The sequence below is a fragment of the Tasmannia lanceolata genome, unplaced genomic scaffold (assembly GCF_043159265.1).
Source record: "Tasmannia lanceolata isolate RefF3 unplaced genomic scaffold, GAP_Taslan_0.1 ptg000013l, whole genome shotgun sequence".
NCBI classification, from domain to species: Eukaryota; Viridiplantae; Streptophyta; class Magnoliopsida; order Canellales; family Winteraceae; genus Tasmannia; species Tasmannia lanceolata.
This window is the reverse complement of record NW_027518690.1, coordinates 7,954,148-7,973,157: the sequence shown is the minus strand read 5'-3', so window position 1 is coordinate 7,973,157 and position 19,010 is coordinate 7,954,148. Positions and strand designations below refer to the sequence as shown.

The 19,010-nt window shown below is 39.4% G+C and overlaps 1 protein-coding gene across 1 annotated transcript; it reads right to left on the bottom strand.

Moving 5' to 3' along the window:
• Positions 1 to 978: 978 nt before the first annotated feature.
• Positions 979 to 6,824, bottom strand: LOC143890763 (alpha-terpineol synthase, chloroplastic-like). Its single transcript, XM_077395446.1, has 7 exons — positions 6,596 to 6,824; positions 5,811 to 6,072; positions 5,352 to 5,733; positions 2,530 to 2,748; positions 2,274 to 2,412; positions 1,491 to 1,739; positions 979 to 1,408 (listed from the first exon to the last, which is right to left on the bottom strand). The coding sequence occupies exons 1-7, from the start codon at positions 6,818 to 6,820 to the stop codon at positions 1,112 to 1,114; spliced, it is 1,773 nt and encodes a 590-aa protein (XP_077251561.1). The 5' UTR covers positions 6,821 to 6,824; the 3' UTR covers positions 979 to 1,111.
• Positions 6,825 to 19,010: the final 12,186 nt, after the last annotated feature.

The following is a 19,010-nucleotide window of genomic DNA, read 5'->3' as shown; positions in this document are numbered from 1 at the left end:
ATAAAGACGACATATGCTACTAACTAAAAGAAACAGACTTCATCAATTAGATGCTGTACGGCTTTGGATTATGTTTGGATTCTAAATGATTTCTATGCATGGGGAATTCTTCCATGCATCATGATCGGCATCTCCTGTATCATTTGGTTATTAAAAACACATCACAGTTTTGCATCATTTCTTTGTGTTATTGGGATGAATAAAGTGACTTATATTGCTTATTCTATTTTGTATCTTGAAGATATGGACATTACTCACTTCTCCTTTATGGAGAGTTCATGTGTGTGGGATGTTGTCACGCAACACACAAAGACTTCTATTCTTTTGAAACTCTAAGTTAAAGGAAATTGCACATAGAAAAGGATTGTGCTAACATTCTCTACATGGGTGGGGCATGAATTTTTACATGATAACGTAGGTGTATATTGCCGCCGAAATACACGGGCAGAAAAGGTACAGTGGGGAATGTAACACCCGGCCCTATCTTGGGTCAGCGATGCAGTTGAATCTCAGTCGATCGACGGCTGAATGTCCCACAAAGGTAAACAGATTAATCGAATGACACAGATCAAGGGATGAAGACTTCAGATCCATGATCAACCCGAGATTATGTACAGACGATGACCATACAATGGCTGATCATTATAACAGAGCTTGGACATCACGGTGATTCTAGAAAGATAGTTCTGGTTCTTTTAGGAGTTGTCTTGTTAAACAAGTCGTTTTCCTTTCTTAGTTTCTATCAAGTCGAATTAGTTTTGGAGTCAAGGACGTTGGGTCATATAAGTCAAAGTGTTCACAAAAGCCAGGATAGTTTAGGGGTTTTGCTTTGCATTTCTTGTGCTCAGCTTTTGATAAGGACAGCCATTTAAAAGGAACTTCCCAACTTGAGGCCGGGTATTACATTGTAACTACAGATTTTGTTCTCTTCTATATAAACATTCTTGTTACTCCACAACATAGAAAGGGCTTAAATAATTAAAAATGCAAAATTTATATCTATCTCTTTATTGCAAGTTCATAATTCATGTAAATAATATTACATTTAGATATCGTCTGATATCTACTATTATGAAGTTGATAATCATCTTCATAGACCATAAAATACTAATTATTTTGTAACCGAAATGGGTTCAACCAGCAATGATCTAAATCGCTCTTTAGTTTCATTATCTGGAGATTCAAATCCATCACCGAATTCGTAATAGCATTGGGCCATCCTTAGAACATCCAACGCAGCATTGATTAGAGATTCGGGAAGGGAACAAGAGAAAGATTCTTTATTCAGCTTCTTCCATGTATCACTAATTATACCTCTTATATGTTCGCGAGCAACTTCCTCTGGAGCACCTGTTTCGTGCATGTAACATTGGATAGATTTGGGAACATCACCTCTCTCTAGCTCATCCTATATTGTTGAAAAATATACATATACAATGAAGTCAGTGATTTAAATAGTGCAACATAGAAGCTAAGTATAGCTAATTTACCTTTGAAGTCCCCCAATCATCCCAAAGTCTAAAAATCAACGATGATGAACGTATAAGATTAGAATACTTTTCTATGCAAACCAGTGCATTCTTTGTTGTCTTTGTTTTTGATGATAAATAAGCATTGCCTAGCACAACTGGCCCCGATATCGAAATCCATGCATTGCTTAGATACTCATCAAGCGTCGGCGTATATCCATTGCAATACCATTTTGCCTCCACAAGGTATGATTTACATAAATCTGCCCACTAAATCAAACAAAGCATCTCATTAGATAGGTTAAACACTAATTCCACGCATGATAATGAAATTAGTTTTAAAATGCGGGTGCAGGCCAAAATGCAGCCAAAACAAATCCTAGTCAACTCGGTGCGGTGTGATCTAGTAGTTGATTGACCCGACTGAGTACTCAATTGATGAATTCATAACATGAGAGTCAGAGAGATTTTGATTAGATTTGAAGGACTTGAATAAGAACTCATCCATAGTCTAAGGGAGTCGAATCCGGCGAGTCAACGAAGAGATGGGGGAGTTTTGATACTATAATTGAAGGGACTTGCTAGGGGCCATCGCAAAAGGCATTTCGTGTAACGTCTGTTGCATGAGTATGCAGTCATGTCATGAATAATGACAAAATCTGTTGGACAGTGGGCCTATGTGGCTGCTCTCTCATGCTACTGACACTCTGTGAAATGCCTTTTGCTATGGCCGCTAGCAAATTCTATAGTTGAATTATTGAAGAGGCAAAATTAACTTGATAAGAGTAAGAATGAAGGCACTACCAGATTCTTTAGGATCCTTGTGATTTCCAATCCTTGTGCCTTTAGGATCTCATAAGCCATTTCATTGGTGGTGTTGAAGAGAGCCATAAAACATATCTTCATGTAATCTGGAAGTTTTTCTATGGAATTAACATCCCATCTGCAAAAAGTCAGTCAAATGTCTGTAATATGAGAACTAGACAAGAAGCATTGAAGGGTCCTAAAATATTGACAAATTCTCTAGTTGGGATCAAATTAATATATACAAACTCTCTACCTATCAATAGCATCTGTAAAGAGCTCCAGTTCTTCGATGGAACCATAGAGATCATAGACATCATCAATGGTTGTTATTAGTTGATTCACTTTTGTAAGCGCTTCTCTATTCGGTCCAAACTCAGGTTCTGACATAATTCCAGGGGCCCATAAAAAGCACTCCATCAAACGGTCTCTAGAAAAGCTCAAGTGCTTACCAAGTTCCAAATTTCTGCACCACCTAAGAAAAGCAAAAGAGAAAGAGCATATCTTCTTTTTGAGGTGTCTTACACCAACAAACATTCATCATACGTATAGGGAAATGATCAGCACTTCATTATATTGATAATAGCAATCCTCTCGTTTTTCCGCAATTCTTTCATTGGCAATTAGTAGCCAATTAGAAAAATGTCAACCAAGATTGAAGTGTGATTAATAAAACAAAAGAGCACTGCTACTGCTATTATCTCCACAAAAGAGCCAATGTTTGATGAGATTGGTGATATAACTTCGGGGTCTTTTATCGGATATCAACATGTCAAAAGATCGGCAAATGATAAGGCGGATGCGCTTGCCAAGCGTGGTGTATCTAGTGGTCCTATTAGGTGGTTTGACCACCTTCCTCCTTGAGGAGTGGTGTGCCGTTGATTGTATATTTCGTCTCTTTTGTCTTCTCGTTTTCTATTGTAAATGTGGGAGTTCCATCTCGGTCCCCTGTTTTTTTTTTTTTCCATCATTTATAATTTTACCATTTCAAAAAAAAAATATGAATTGATTATAAACTATATGGGAACTGATTTGTACTTTTCTGATTGGATGTTGATAACATCTCGAGTATTGTAAGCCATGAAAAAGTAATTAAAAAAGTGCAATGCAAAGGAATATGTTTCAGTATAAAGTAAATATTGTAGTGATACCAGCCACCTTGTGAATGAAGACAAAATCTACTGAAAAGTGGCAGGTCTCACATGCAACTACCCATCCGCAAAATGCCTTTTGCGATCACATGCAACTACCCATCCGCACGGGGAGTGGGAAAACATTATATTTAGCTTCTCATGATAGACAATAGAGAAACTTGATATTACGGAAACCTTATAGATCGGAGGGTTGCGATCATCCCATCGAAAGGATTTTGGGGGCACAACCTATTTGCGTCACGGCCCATCAAATGGACGGCTTGGATCATCCCATGGCGTTGACCGCAAACTTAATTTGAAAAATCTGGGCGGGGCCTACAATTTGGCCTTAATGTTAATGCACGACCCACACCATAGGATGATCGAAACCATTCATTTGATGGGCCACAATGTAAATAGGTCGTGCCCCAAAAATCATTTCCATTGGATGATCACAACTCTCCAATCTATAGAGGTTTCCGTAATATGCAGTTTTTCTTCAGATCGGAGGGCTATAATTATCAAATGGAGGGTTTGGATCATGGGGTGGTGTGTACAATTCATTTTGAAAAATACAGGTGTGGCCTACCTCGTTCAAAGATTTGAAGAAATTAATATTTGGGCCCACCAACTGTGGGGGATAGACCAGTTCAAAGATTTGGAGAGATTAATGTTTGGGCCAATCAAAAAGATTTTGAAAAATATGGGAGGGTTTGACTGACCCGTAAGGGTCTGGGTGACATGGGCCAGGTCAAAATGACCGGGAAAAATTTACGGGTCACGAATCTTAGACTCGTACCCGGCCCAAGAACTGTACGGACCACATCACAGGTTGATCCAAACCGTCCATGTGATGGAACACAACATCAACAGGTTGTGCCGTAGAAATCATTTCCATACGCTGATCCTAGCCGTCCAATCGATAGAGGTTTCCATAATATGGTGTTCCTCTTACATCGGATGGTTAAGATCACCCTATAGATTTTTTTTATCACAAAAGCATAAAGGAGGGGGGTAAGATTGAAATTATGTGGTTTTCATTGGTGCCTTTGTTAAAAAGCATAAAGGAGGGAGTAGGATTGAAATTATGTGGCTTTAACATGTGCCTTTGTTAGAAAGCATAAAGGAGGTGCCATGATTGTAAATATGTGGGTTGAATGGGTGCCTTTGTTAAAAAAAAGTCAAAAGAAGTGATGTGTAATTCTCACAGATTGTTGGGAGAAATTGAAATAATTCCCTTAGTTTCCATTCCTTTATATATATATATATATATATATATATATATATATATACTAGTTAAAAACCTCGTGCGATGCACGGGCCGACAAATAACTGTACGGACTACGTCATGGGTTGATCCAAACCGTCCATGTGATGGAACACAACATAAATAGGTTGTGCCCCAAAAATCATTTCCATAGGCTGATCCTAGCCCTCCAATCTATAGAGGTTTTCATACTTCCTCTTAAATCGGGTGGTTAAGATCACCCTATTGATTTTTTATTAAAAAACCATAAAGAAGGGGGGTAAGATTGAAATTATGTGGCTTTAATGGGTGCCTTTGTTAAAAAGCATAAAGGAGAGGGTAGGATTGAAAATATGTGAGTTGAATGGGTGCATTTGTTAAAAAAAGTCAAAAAAGTGATGTGTAATTCTCATAGAATTTTCAAAAAATTCAAAAATTCTCTTCTTTTCTCTTCTGCTATATATATATATATATATATAGAGAGAGAGAGAGAGAGAGAGAGAGAGAGGTTTCTCTCTTCTTTTTTGGGTTTTCCCAGTTTTTCTTCTTTTAGTATTAATTTTTCGGATTTTTGAACGAGGGAGGAAGGGGAGGCGGGCGTGCACGGTGAAACTCCGCTCTCTCTCTCTCTCTCTCACACACACACACACATGTAAATGAGAGACTGAGAAATATGTACGAGGATGATATGTCGTATGCACTTTCCTAGACATGGCTTTAACATTGGTTTGGTATTTGGCTTGCACCATGTTGTAATCCAACTTAGCCAACTCGAATAACAAAGGGTTCACGTCTTCTTCTACAACATATGTTTCTATGTACCATCTAGCTTCAAACCTTGGCATCCTCCAATGCAAAGGAATCTCCAAGGCATGATCTATTTGTCTTTTCAAGTTCTTACCTACTTTCTTCTCATTGACATCCTTGAGATGCTTGATCGTGAAAGCTTTGGCTTCATCCAAGACTATCTCCCCTTCGAAAGCAAGGTACGAAGCTTCATACAAGCTCAACATGCCCTTTACATCCTTACAAGTAGATTCCATTAAGTTGCCTTTCTGGTCCATGAAGCGATTGAAAATGTCTGTCCCACAAAACACTACAAAAGTTAGAGATTACATACAGTTTAAAAGCTCTGTTATGGCATGAGAGCATATCTACCTTGTGAGACTTCAAATCCATGTCTTCTGAGGAGCCTAAATCGGAGAGACGTTGTGTAAAGATCGTCCTCCATCCTCGTGTTGTTATCATGAATGGAAATAATACTTAGCGCTTCCTTGATCTCATTCTTGTAGTGATATCCCACGCCAAGGTGTTGAAGGGTATCAATCAGCTTCAGTCTAGCTAAGTCTTGGTCTACTTTCTTGAACAAACACCTCACATCATCCTTTAGCTTCTCAATCTGTCTCTCGTACACCTCACCCTGTGAAGATTAAAGAGAAATTGGGATTTATTCATTAATCATAAATGATTATACAAAACCCTATTAAGTAGTTATATAGAACACACTACAAGGAACTATACATTCCCCAGCCGGCTCAAGGATAGGAGGCAAAAGGATAACCGAAAGGGGGATGATTTTTAGCTGGCCATCAAAACCGCCTTCTAAAACCCTTCTGGCGAAGGGGAGATGATTTTTTCACCCCTTGTAGCATGATGCGCCCTCCTTTTAATGTGAATTGTGGGCGGGGCCCCCTTTTAACAACGAATTGTGGGCAGACTTTAACACTTTTTGACATCAAATCACGTTAAAAGGGGAGCGCATTATCTTAAAGGGAGGCAAAAAAAAAATCACCCTTTACGAAATCATTTTTTACTCGATCAGTACATGTGTTCATGAACACAGATGATATAATGCTTAGGTCAAACTATATAATAATGAACGAACAAGTCACTACAAACACACCAAATCAATGGTTTAAAACACTACGGATTGCTATAATCACCGTGTAATCAGTCTTTAGTGACTGAATGAAGTCATAATCCCCAAAGCTTTGTTGGAAATTTGCTGATCGACGATTAATGGTGGGGTCAACCGTTTGGGTGCTCAGAGTGCATGTAATGTGCTTAGGCATGTTTACAGTTCTCGGAGCTATCTTTGAATGCCGAATAGAAGGTGGCAAAAGTGAAATGGAGCAGGGATTGTAGAAGGAGAGGAGAGGAAGAGCCATCTTATTCAAGTGATGATTATAAGAGTAACGGAGAGGTTATTTATACCCTCTTTCCATCTCATGTATCACGGGAGATTCCGACAAGGAAATAATGTTGTTTAATTGTGGGAGAAGTTATAGTAAGTCATGGTTCATGAATTTTATTTGGATCTTTGGGATTGATCAAAATCCAAAGATCTCTTGTGGCAAGACAAAGACACTAGGCCCACCCACGTGTGTTACACCAGGCCTCATGCCTCATGCACACACAAGTTGTGATTTTTGATCGAGTTGGGTGTCCTTATCAAATTGAACTTAAGGCCCTTTAAAGTGGCCCCACTCTTCTTTAAGTATAGAAGAACCCATAAAACTCTTAGCTTGAACCGAACCGAACCGAACTGGAAAAATACCATACGCCTAAATTTTAAAATACGTGAAATGCCAAAAATGTGGTGGGTGTTGATATCATTCTTGAGGCCAAGAATTTTTTAATTCTAAAACAAAACAAGGGCTGCTGATTTTTTTAAGACAAACTCTTTGGATTCCAAGAATAATATTTCTTTACGCTATGTTTAATATATATATATATATATATATAAGAGGATCCAAGAGATTACCAGCAGAAATAGAAATCAACCCAAACATATCCCATCGAACATTGGCAGAGGAAAAAGGCGAGAACATCCTCTTCTACCTACCGTTGATACCCCGTTGTCTTAAATTCTTTTAGAACCAAAATAATGAAAAAGAAGAAAATAAAATATAGATAGGAGAAATAAATTACGCGACAGTTATAAACCTGAAAGCCTTCCACCTACTGCAAAGAGAGAGTTGAGCAAAGCAATGGTTGAGAGAGAGAGAGAGAGGTGGAAATGTGGAATACAAAAAGCTGCGAATAAGTAAAGGCAAATCGTACCTGTAAATAAGGGAAGAAATATGAAAGGAGCTTTCAGGAGGCGTGTGATAGAAAGGAAATTACGGGAGACAATTTCTATCTAGGAGGAAACTGTGGTAGAAGGGAACGTAGGAATAGGAAGTTAATGCCAATCCTGGATTCTTAAGTTTTATCTTTTGAGTTGTCTATTCTTATCAAATTAAAAATTGTAAATTTGTACGAAAGTTAGAGTCGTGTGAGGAAATTAAAATTGGCAAATTGTTTAAATAGAAGTTTGTTTAAATAGAAGTTTTCTATGAGAGAATCCTGTGAGGAAAAAAATGGGAGAACTTAGAGCTTTAAATAGAAGAAGATTTCTATTCGAGAATCAGGAAAGCTTGGAGCTTTAAATAGAAGAAGATATCTATTCGATAATTCAGGAAAGGAAATGGAAATAAATAATTTGCCAAAATTTTGCCAACGAAGGATATTGAGAGATAGAAACAATTTTACTAAAATCATGGGACATAATGGAGGTTTTTCTCCAATAAATAGAAACACTTTTGCTAATATACGTGGGATACTGAGTAATATAAACAATTTTGCTAAAAACGTGAGACATGGTGAATTTTTTTCTACAATCCACATATAACAACTTATAAAGAGAGTTTTACGTTTTTTAGGAGGGGTGCCACGTGGCGCACCCACGTCGTCCAGGATTCCGTGCTAATATACGTGGGATATTGAGTAATAGAAACAATTTTGCTAAAAACGTGGGATAGAGTGAGATTTTTTCTACAATCCAAATATAACAACTTATAGAGGGAGTTTTACGTTTTTGAGGAAGGGTGACACGTGGCGCACCCAAATCGTCCAGGATTCCGTTTTACGTATATACTAGCGATCAACACGTGCAATGCACAGGGGAGGACGAATAGAATAGTAGATGATACAAAAAAAAAGATTAAAATTGTTCAAAGATCATATCAATAATCCAAACAAAATAAATAAATAAAATATAACATTAAAAGAAAATCCAACTGAAATCAGAAGATTCGTACATTATTATTTATTATAATAAAAAAAAACAAATCAATCTTTTCAAGTAAAGTACAAATAATTGAGATTTTGACTTGGAAAGTGCATCACCTACATTATTGAAATGTAATTATCTTGATCTATGAGTCACGGTAGTAACAGGGCAAGGTCTCCATCCCTTGAGCCAAGTAGCACTGTCTTGAGTCGTTGAATCAAATTTCATCTCGTCCTCGTAACAGCCCAACCAAAGGACATTTGCTAACTTTTCAACTCTATCAACCATTCTTTAGAAGTCACAAATGCATACATTCTCCACCTATACTACCAATTATCATAAAAACTAGTTGCATACCCGTGCAATGCACAGGGTGAGCAAAAATATGCATAAAAAACACGTAAAACGCATTAAAATATGCATTCATAAAACGCATAAAAAACCAACTAACTTAGTGATCGCTTCTTCTTTTTTCTCAAATAAAAAAAACTCATTGGCGCCAAGCGTGAGGGAATGCTAGACGTTTGGTAATTTCTCCTCCGACTAGGAGAAAAGATCCCATCGAAGCGGCTAATCCCATGCATATTGTATGTACGTCTGGTGGCACAAATTGCATAGTATCATAAATAGCTATTCCTGGTATTACCCATCCGCCGGGAGAGTTTATAAACAAATACAGATCCCTGGTATCATCCTCTATACTGAGATATAGAGCACAAAACCCTGTAATCACCAGAATTACCATAAAATAAAATCCACAGAATTACCATAAAATAAAATCCAATCTTTAATTTGAACAATAAAAAAGGAAATACATCAAAGCAAGAAGTTATCACTCTGAATGGGATTTGGAGAGAGATGGAGAGATAGATATAGAGAGAGAAGACCCTAGCAATGAACGAATTATGATGAAGCCAAAGGTGATTCGTATGGAATCTCTTTTTTGCAATATGTTTTTTTTTACCTCAAACCAGAGAAGATTCATAGAACTCAGTCAAAAATTCCATCCCGTGGAAATTAATGAGAGAGAGAGAGAGAGAGAGAGAGAGAGAGAGAGAGAGAGAGGAATGGAAGGGAAGATGAGAAGGCACGTGGAAAAGCAAAATGATACTCATAACAAAGGAATGACTAAATTAAAATGGAATAGGCTAAGCCCAAAAAAACAAATTAAAACCCCAAAAAGATGTAAATAGAACATACAGAAACTGACCTAGAGGTCCTTCAAGTTCAGCTCCTGTAGCCTTCTGGATAGATTTCTATTGCTAAATTACTTGAAAGTATAGTAGATGTAATCTCTTATACTGTAAAAGAAAAGAACACAACTAACCCGCTAATCAATTTGAGTATGAATTTCAAGTTTTCCAACTATGGATAGACAATTTTTTATAATGGCTTAACAAACCTTGCTTAAAGTCTTCCGCTTCACATGAAATTAAAGCCCAAATTCAACTCATGGTTCATCAAGAAGCTTGAACCAAATGCAAAACTCGATGTGTTTCAAAAGCCAAAGGACTATATATCTACACATTGAAATCCCTCAAGTCTCAGGTACAATCACTTATGATAACATAATATAGTGAACACATTTACTCTTTGATAACTTGGAACAATTACCTAGTGAGCTGGAGGGAGCTCAAAGAATTAACGAAGGAGTTCAAATTTCAGAAGCTTCAAAAAAGAGTGTGAGGGTACACCTTTATACAACAACCAAAAAGGCTAATACAGTAACAAAAAATTAATTGTAGAGAAGTCAGGGATATAGTAAACTACAAAACACAAAGTACAAATTTTAAACCAACCCAAATAACTGAACCATGAACCTGAAAACTATTTTTTATTTAGGAAGGGGTCATCACTCACATCAACAATGAAACATCAGCACTATGTAATAGCGAAGCTCATTTTACTTGGACATAAAATTGAACCTCAAACCCAAAAATAAAAAAGAACAAAAATAATCAAACAAACCCATATACTATTTTGCACACATTCTTAGGAAATAACAAAAACTTGACATTTTTTAGAAGAAGACTTGGACTTACAACCATGATGGAAAAAGCAATCAGCAAGGGCAGCTTCATATAATTGCCAACAGATTGAAATTGAAAACATCCTGGTGTATACAACAGAAGCCCCTTCTAAATTTTTAAACAAAATGGAAATGAGAAATATGGCGAAATAAATAAAATGACATAATTGTAATCTTCTTTAAAAAATTGACAGAATAATCATTAAAAAATATCTCACATAATTACCATTCAAAAAGGGATACTTTCAATTGATATAATGTCAAACAACTACAGAAAATTCACCTTCAATTGATTTTTAGTTTACCATAGAAAACTTATTACTATGTATCAACATCAAGCACATAGCCAAGGGTAGAAATGTTCGTTAAAAATATGAGGAAAAATATTTGTTTAAAAATATAAGTTGATTCGAGGTTTCAGCAACCCTAGTCACATATTTTTAAATATATCATAATACCCAGCTACATTCGACAACAATTTCAAATTCTGGAGAACTTATGTAGATAGGTTGGGCACAAATTGAAAACCGAAATCTCAGGCCTGCAGTAGATATTTAAACTAAAATAAGTAAGAAAGCCAAATATAAATATTAGAAACGCATCTAATGATTCAAAACGCATAAATCTTTTCTGTTAGGAATTAACAACGCAGCATAATAACGATGCAAAGATAAAACGAAAGATCACACACAGAACACACAGATTTACGTGGTTCACCTAACCAGTTTGGTATGGGCTACGTCCACGGCAGAGCGACATGCCAACGATTCCACTATTCTGAAGAAAAGATTACAAACCCTCACACCTCTCTGTGGCATCTCCTGATATCACATCCCTTTTATATGGCGTTCAGAAACGCATTACAATAAAGAAAAACCCTAATTCATGAAAGTACAAAACTACCCCCAGTATAGTACTTTCCAGGGTAAAGTGTACAATACTTTTCATATTAGACTGAGATCAGGCTTCACCAATAACATTTTCGTTGGAAATCATCCTAGAATCATAGTTCTCTCATCTACTATTGTCGCTTGCAAGAACTCTGTTCTGTTCAGAGAGAGAGAGAGAGAGAGAGAGAGAGAGAGAGAGAGAGATACAGCCAGAGAGACAAAGACCAACAAAGAGTGAGAGAGAAAGAGAAAGAGATCCAACCCCATCTTCAACCGCCTTAGTCTCACTCACTGAGTCAACTCAGTCCACCAAGCCAATTCGCCCATCCCAACCAAGACTCGCCCCCCTCCTCGGGACCATCAAAATTAGTAAGGGCGGGAAAATTTGAAATCCTTACCGGGTTTGGAATTGGAAGACAAGCGGACCAAAACTCAAATGGGTCTTTCACGGAAATCGAGGCTCCCCGCCCAAAAAATTCAGATTTGCCCGCTCCCTCAAGCCCAAAAAAAAACCCCTCTTCATACATCAAAATCTCCCGCCCAGAGAACTCAAAGCTCAATCCATCCCTCTGTCGCCCCTACTCAAGCAAACTCCTGGCCTTCCCTCCCCTCAAATGGGAAATGGGCTGGTCTCTTTGCCTCAAACCCAAAAGCTGCTGTTAGCACCAAAATCCACTTCTTCTCCCCAATCTCCCCGGAAGAAGGATTGTTTGGAGAAGAAGACTTCGATATGGCTAAGAATATGTGGGAATATTGCCTTCTAGGTTATTTTCTGGGTCGAAGACCTTATTAACTAGCTCTAAAAACCCATTTATCCAGGAAATGGAATCCTAAGGGAGACTTCCAGCTTGTTGCCCTTCCGAACAGTTTTTTCCTGTTCAAATTTTCTAATAAAGAAGACTGCAGAAAAGTCTTGGAAACCCCTACCACTTACGGAGGCAGAACTCTGATTCTTCAAAAATGGTCTCCGGATTGCGCATTGGAAAAGTTGAAGCTAACCTCCATACCCTTATGGATAAAATTCCCAGCTCTCCATCTAAAATTTTGGACACCAACTAGTCTTGGAAAGTTAGCAAGCCTGGTAGGACGGCCTCTCTACATGGACACTCAAACTGCATAATGCACAAGACTCACATACGCCCGAGTATGTGTTGAAATCTCTGCAGAGGACTCCCTACCAGACATAATCCACATCCAAACCCCTACTGGCTTAGAGACCCAAGCTGTCGAATATGATTGGAGGCCAAGAGCCCGCCAACACTGCAAAGAATTCAGCCACAATTCAGACAAATGTGCCCAAACTGCCCAAAGGCCGATTCCTCAAGGGAAAAAGAAGCAAGAATGGATCCCCAAAAAGCAATTGGGATACCAGGAAGCAGGAAATAGTTCAGTTGTACCTTCCCAAGAAGAAAAGAAAACCCCCCCAGCTATTGATATCCAAATTAATAACCCATTTGACATTTTGGTTTCAATGGAATCTGATGAGAACCCATCCTATTCAGAGAAAGACCCCAGCTCTCAATCCTCAGAGATCCAACCTCCCAAAGAAAACCCCCTTGTAGACACCCCATTTTGACAGGCCCCAAAAGTCCCAAAGTTGAGTCGAAGCTTTGAAGTTAAATAAATTCCCGAGGAAGTGGACCCCAAGTGAGGAGAGAACCCAAATTTTACCAGCTTATTATGTACATGTATAGGTACAAATCTCCCAAAAGATTGTCATAACCCCAAGGAATGCGCCCGCAAAATTTTGCGGAAATCGAGTGAGAAATGGCAGACAAGACGAGCCAAATTTGTGCGCTCATCAAGGGTGAGTTTTGGTGCGCTTATAGGATATGGGTGTGCCAATATCATTCCCCCAAAACCTACCTATATATATCAAAGAGAGGGGAGAGAAGCCCTAATTTTCTCACCCCCATTAGCTGCAGGAGAGAGAGAGAGCAGAGAAAAAAAAAGAAAAAAAAGGGAGGGAGCTCCGACCTCCTTCTCCGACAACCTTGCCGGATTCCGGCCGAGCCACCACCATCTCCAAGATTCAGCCACCACCTCCCCCATCTCTTCTTCTCCCGTACAATTTTCCCACCTCCACCTTCTTCTTCTTCCCCTTTGTTTTACACCACCTCCCCCCATCTCTGCAACCTACCCACCCCACCTTCGGCCGGCCAACCCCACCTTCTCCGGCCGGCCTTCGCACGATTACTCCACCACCAACCCCATCAAACCCCCATCTCAAACCCTCCCCATCATTACTCCTCTGCCATTTTTCTTTCCAAACCCACCTCCATTAATCAAGCCATCACCTTCACTATCATCACTCTCCTCCCTTTCCGGCCCTTCCACCATCTCCACCTCCCAAAACCCACTTCGATTTCCATCTTCTCTGCCATTAAAACCCAATCAATCCAAACCCATTTCGGAAAAACCCAAAAAATCCACCACCACCTCCAAACCCCTCACATCTCCACCCTCTCTATACCATCCATCTCCGGCAAGCCTCTGGCCTCCCACAGCCACCGTACCCCACTACCACCAACTCCACCTCCGACCACTCCACAGCCACCCATTAAACCCTTTTCATCCACCACCTCTACCATTTTCCCCAAAACCCATTTTTGAAAACCCACATCTACCATTCGCCCAACCACCGCCTCCACCATCCGAACCTCTCTCCACCACCAGCCACCTCCATCTCCGATCCCCATCCACCACCTCTGTTATTCTCGCCCCTTCCACCACCCCTCTCATTTCATCTCCTCCCTCAAACCCTTTTTTTTAATTTATTTACCCCCCGCAACACGACGATTTTCACTGTGCCTCCATCATTTCCATTGCCACCCCTAAATCCAACCCAGACCATCAACCAATTTTCACTCGAAACCCCACACCCCTAATCTAATCTCGTAATCCCCGCGATCCCGCCAAGATCCGATTCAATCTCCACTTCTTCCCCAATATCCATCTCCACCATTTACAGACCCCAAGGCCTCCACCTCACCTTCAACATAAGCAAACCCCTTTCATTTTACTAAGCCTCTGTCTCTCTCTTTCTGTCGCTCTCTGGGCAGGTTTTAAAAAGGAAGAAGAATAGAAGAATGGGGTTAGGCATTAGAGTTTGGAAGAAGTAGAGAAGAAAAAGAGGGGGATTGTGCTACATCTCTTGAAAAGGGTCGGCTGAGAGAAGCCATCACCACCAGTTCTGGCGATCAACTAAGGCGAGCTCCTTCGCTGTCCCGAAACCCAAATCTGACCGCCATCCAACCAGCAATTTTTCGATCTCTGTTGCCGACAAGGTGAATTTATTCGACTCAAGTAACATTTCTAACTTCTCTGTTATTAATGAAGCATGCATAGTTGTTCACTTTGTCCCTTAGATATTGCAATGTTAGTCAATGGATTTGATTTTAACTTGGTTTTTGGATCTAAGCTGGGGTTTTTAATTTCTATTGTAAATGGATTATGGAGATATGGTTGCTTAATTGATGAAGGAAATCAGATGATTACTTTGCTCCATGTCGTGGACAAGGGTAGCATCTGATTTCACAGGAGACCCCATGTCGAGGGTATGATTGCGTGCATTATTTGATCTCATTTCATTACTCCATGTCAAGAGTATAGGAATAGGAATCATTTGACACTATACTGATTTTGGTTTTGGTAGTGGATTGAATCTTTCTGATGATTGGTTTAAATGATCTCTTCACCCCATGTAGAGGATAAATGCATGAATCATATTTGTTATTCGAATCAGTCGCAGGTGTTATTAAACAAAAGTAGCTTTTACTGGTTTCTTTCTCATTCAGGCTTTGTTATGTATTTTGCAGTTTGCATAGAAATTTGTTAATCCTAGGTTTTGAATGAGGATTTCTCTTTATGCCTGATGCTTGTGGCTATACCTCCACCTTTTTGGGCTGCCTGCCTTAGTATTCTCGAGGAGAAAGTCCCCGTACAATACTCTTAAGTCCCGAGGAACTTATGGCTTTATTTTGATAATATAGAATTCAGAATTAGACTTTCTTTCATTTTTCTTTTATGTCTTTTCTTCAAGATTTATTCCTATAATTAGGATTCGTATCGGGTCAAGTAATACTCTTTGGTTCTTGGTCCATTAGCACTTCAGGGACTATCTGTGATTTTCAATATTTCAATATCACTCTTTATTAGATTCATTTTCGAGATCCTCCTTGAATTTCGGATTTACATCAATCTAGGATTCTGTCCTCATGGGCTTATTCTCGGGTTAAGGCTATGACGGAATGCTTCTTGAGCCAACCCCTTCCCTTCCTGCCTTAGAGTCTTCGCAGGTTAAGGGATTTCTTCCTCTTTAGAGTTAGTCCTAGAAAGTTTAGGAGTCAGTCCTACCATCATAGGGTTTAGGAGTCTGTCCTACCCTTGTAGGGTTTAGGATTCTGTCCTATCCCTTCATAAAGTTTAGGATTCCGTCCTTCCATCTTTCAGAGTCAGTCTTCAGCATAGGAGTCAGTCCTCCAGTCTTTCAGAAGCCTGTCCTATCATCATAGGGGTTAGGATTCTGCCCATCCTCTCATCGAGTCATGTGATTTTATCCGCTCCTGCAAGGTATAGGATGCTGTCCAACCCTTGCAGAGTCGTGATTCTGTTCATTTTCCCCGCAGAGTATAGGATGTTGTCCAACCTTTGCGGGATATCAGGAGTCTATCCTACCCTTATGATGATAGGATTCTGTCCTGTTGAGTCAAAAAACATCAAAAACATCTGAAAAATCAAAAATCTCAAAAATCTTGAGTCATTAAGAGTGTAGTTAGGAAAATCTGGTCCGAACTACGGATGGCTTGATCCCTAGCTGAGGGGTACGTAGGCAGCTCAGGCGTGCAGCTGGCATCCTGAGTTCAGTCACCATTTTTACATCACCATTCTACAAATATTTCTCACCTTTTCGTCCGAACTACGTTGGCTTGATCCCTCTCCGCAGGGTACGTAGGTAGCTTGGGTCCACCCAAGTTCAGTCAAACTTTTTTAATAAATATTTTCAAACATTTCAAAACAAAAGCAAAAATGGGCAAGGGTGGTGATTGCCATTTCACATGATTTTTACCCAAAACTCTTCAAAGTTAATAATAAATGGCATAAGAGACCAGGTGCTTGCACTTGGGCGAATTGGGAGCGCCTAACCCCTTCCCCATTCGTCATCAGGCACGGACCTTTTGTATCTCTGGTTATCTGTTGCGACAGAGCACAGCATGGGATCTAGGGCCTACTTCCCTGGATGGCGACTCTTTCTTTGTTTGAGGTACGCCTCGAATCCGGGCTAGTCTCCAAATCGAGAGGTATCTCACTTTACATCGCCGCTCATGCTGTGAGGGGCACTCTTTCGAGAGTTCCTTGGCGGAGCTCTCCTTCACGTGGATGATCCTGAGACTCGCGTGGGGGACACGTCCCCCCGCCTCTCTCAGATCGGGGTCCACACCTCTCTACTCCAGTCAGGCCCAAGACCCTTCTCTTACGACATCCCCAACCAAGGCCCAAACCCCTTTCAAACGTCAGCCCCATTGCCCCTAGTCAAATTAAGCCTTCCTCTTCTGGACATGGTACCCAACCTCAACCATTTAACCCTCCTCCCAGACCAAACAGATCCCAACCCCCAGCCCCCATCACGGATAATCATGATGTCTCTGGTGGATTGTCAGTCCCAGCCGATTCGAGGCCTAAGAAGACACAAAGTGAACCTTGTCATAGTAAGGAGGAGGCAATTAGGCCTGAAACAGAGTACTCCTCCAAAGAAGAGTCGGAAATGGAAGCTGATGAAGAAGAACACCCCATCTGAAGAAAAAAGAAACCCTCCATCAAAGGAAAACTAAATCTTCTAAGGTTCAAAAGAAGCTGAGGAAGAGCCAGAGACCAAGGTATTTTAGCCAGAAGATGAAAGACGCCTTGGATCATTAGTGCCTTAATCATGAGGACCGGCTCTAGATTTCACATGTTTTCTCTATTCTCTTTCTTGTTTTGTTATCAAGGGTATTATTATCTTTGTTGTTTCCCCCTCCCTTAGTCATTGTTCTCAGGATTGGGGAGTGGTTTTGTTTCTTTCATTGTAATATCTTTCTTTAATTAATATACTGGTAGGGGTCCGCCTAACCCCAGTTTACCGATAAAAAAAAAAAGAAAAAGAGAAAGAGACACAGCAATAACAACCCATGGCCTTAAGGGGTCCAATAGAAGTGGTTTCTATCACTGTTAATTGTCCCAAAAACAATACATCAGCAACTAAGAAAATAAACAAATAAGCAACTAATAAATAAATAAATCATAGTAGCAAAAGGTAGTGTTTTGAAAGAAAGAAGGAGCCATATAGCTTACCCAAAATCAGCAACAAAACCTGCAAAGGAGCATTACAGAAGAAGATCACCAAGAATACAGAAGAAGATCACCAAGAAAAAAATATCATCATCCAAAGAGAAATGAGAAAAAAATAAACTCCCCTTGAATGTGAATTGACGTTAAAAAGAGTTAAAAGTCTGCCACTTACCCTATGTTACAGGGGTGCGAATTATCCTACAGGGTGCGAATTTATCATCACCCAAAATGAATCGGCATAAAACGTTTTAAGAATAGGAAACGATTTTTAGGAAGGGGAGGCTGTTGAAACATCCATGGATAGGTTCGGCGTAAAGTTATTTGATTTTTTTTTTTTAAAGATATTTGCCAGGAATGGAAAGGACAGGTGAATGAAATCGTGATGGGGGTGTCCCAGTAGAAATTTTAGGAGTTCGTAATTGCAAATCTGGCAAATGGGTTCCATGGCTTCAATAATATCTGCAACAGGAAACTAATACATTTATCAGCCTTCCATGGCTTCAACAGATAACTAATGGGCAAGAGGCAGAAGGGGGAGGGGGCTGTCGTGAGGAGGAAGATGAGGCTGACGAAAAAAACATAAATTTAATAAAGAGGAAGATGAAGAGATTGGTTGTCGTTGAGGAAGAGAAAGAGGGACATGGGAGAGAATTGGTTGAGTATGCTTAGAGACATTAGGCATGATTAATGAGGACTCTTCAAACGATTCTATTTTGGTCTAGAGTTAAAAATGAAACTGAAATTTTATTGAATATTAGTTGCTAAATTAAATGTGACCATAAAAATTGAATGCGTAATGGACTTCTTTTTAAAATTCCTATACATTTATCAGTTAATATCCACATGCCCTATTACCAATACACTCCGATAATCTTGAGATTTTTTAATCTGTCTCGTTGATGATGATCGACTGGATCATTTATTTTTCGTCCTGCTTTCTATTACTTTTGAGTTTATATCCTTCTTTCTTTGTAATAGGATCAGTTTCGCTCCTCTTGGTGTGCTCTTTAAATTCAAATAAGGAATTATCAATGTGCTTTTTAAGAAATTTATCTTCT

What these genes read in the sequence shown, in the direction of transcription:
- LOC143890763 (XM_077395446.1), bottom strand. Translation starts at nt 6,820, where the DNA reads ATGGCTCTTCCTCTCCTCTCCTTCTACAATCCCTGCTCCATTTCACTT. An exon ending in AAAGCCATGTCTAGGAAAGT is followed by an intron (nt 2,749 to 5,351) that starts GCATACGACATA and finishes TGCTTTTCTTAG; the next exon opens with GTGGTGCAGAAATTTGGAAC. An exon ending in ATGATTGGGGGACTTCAAAG is followed by an intron (nt 1,409 to 1,490) that starts GTAAATTAGCTA and finishes TCAACAATATAG; the next exon opens with GATGAGCTAGAGAGAGGTGA.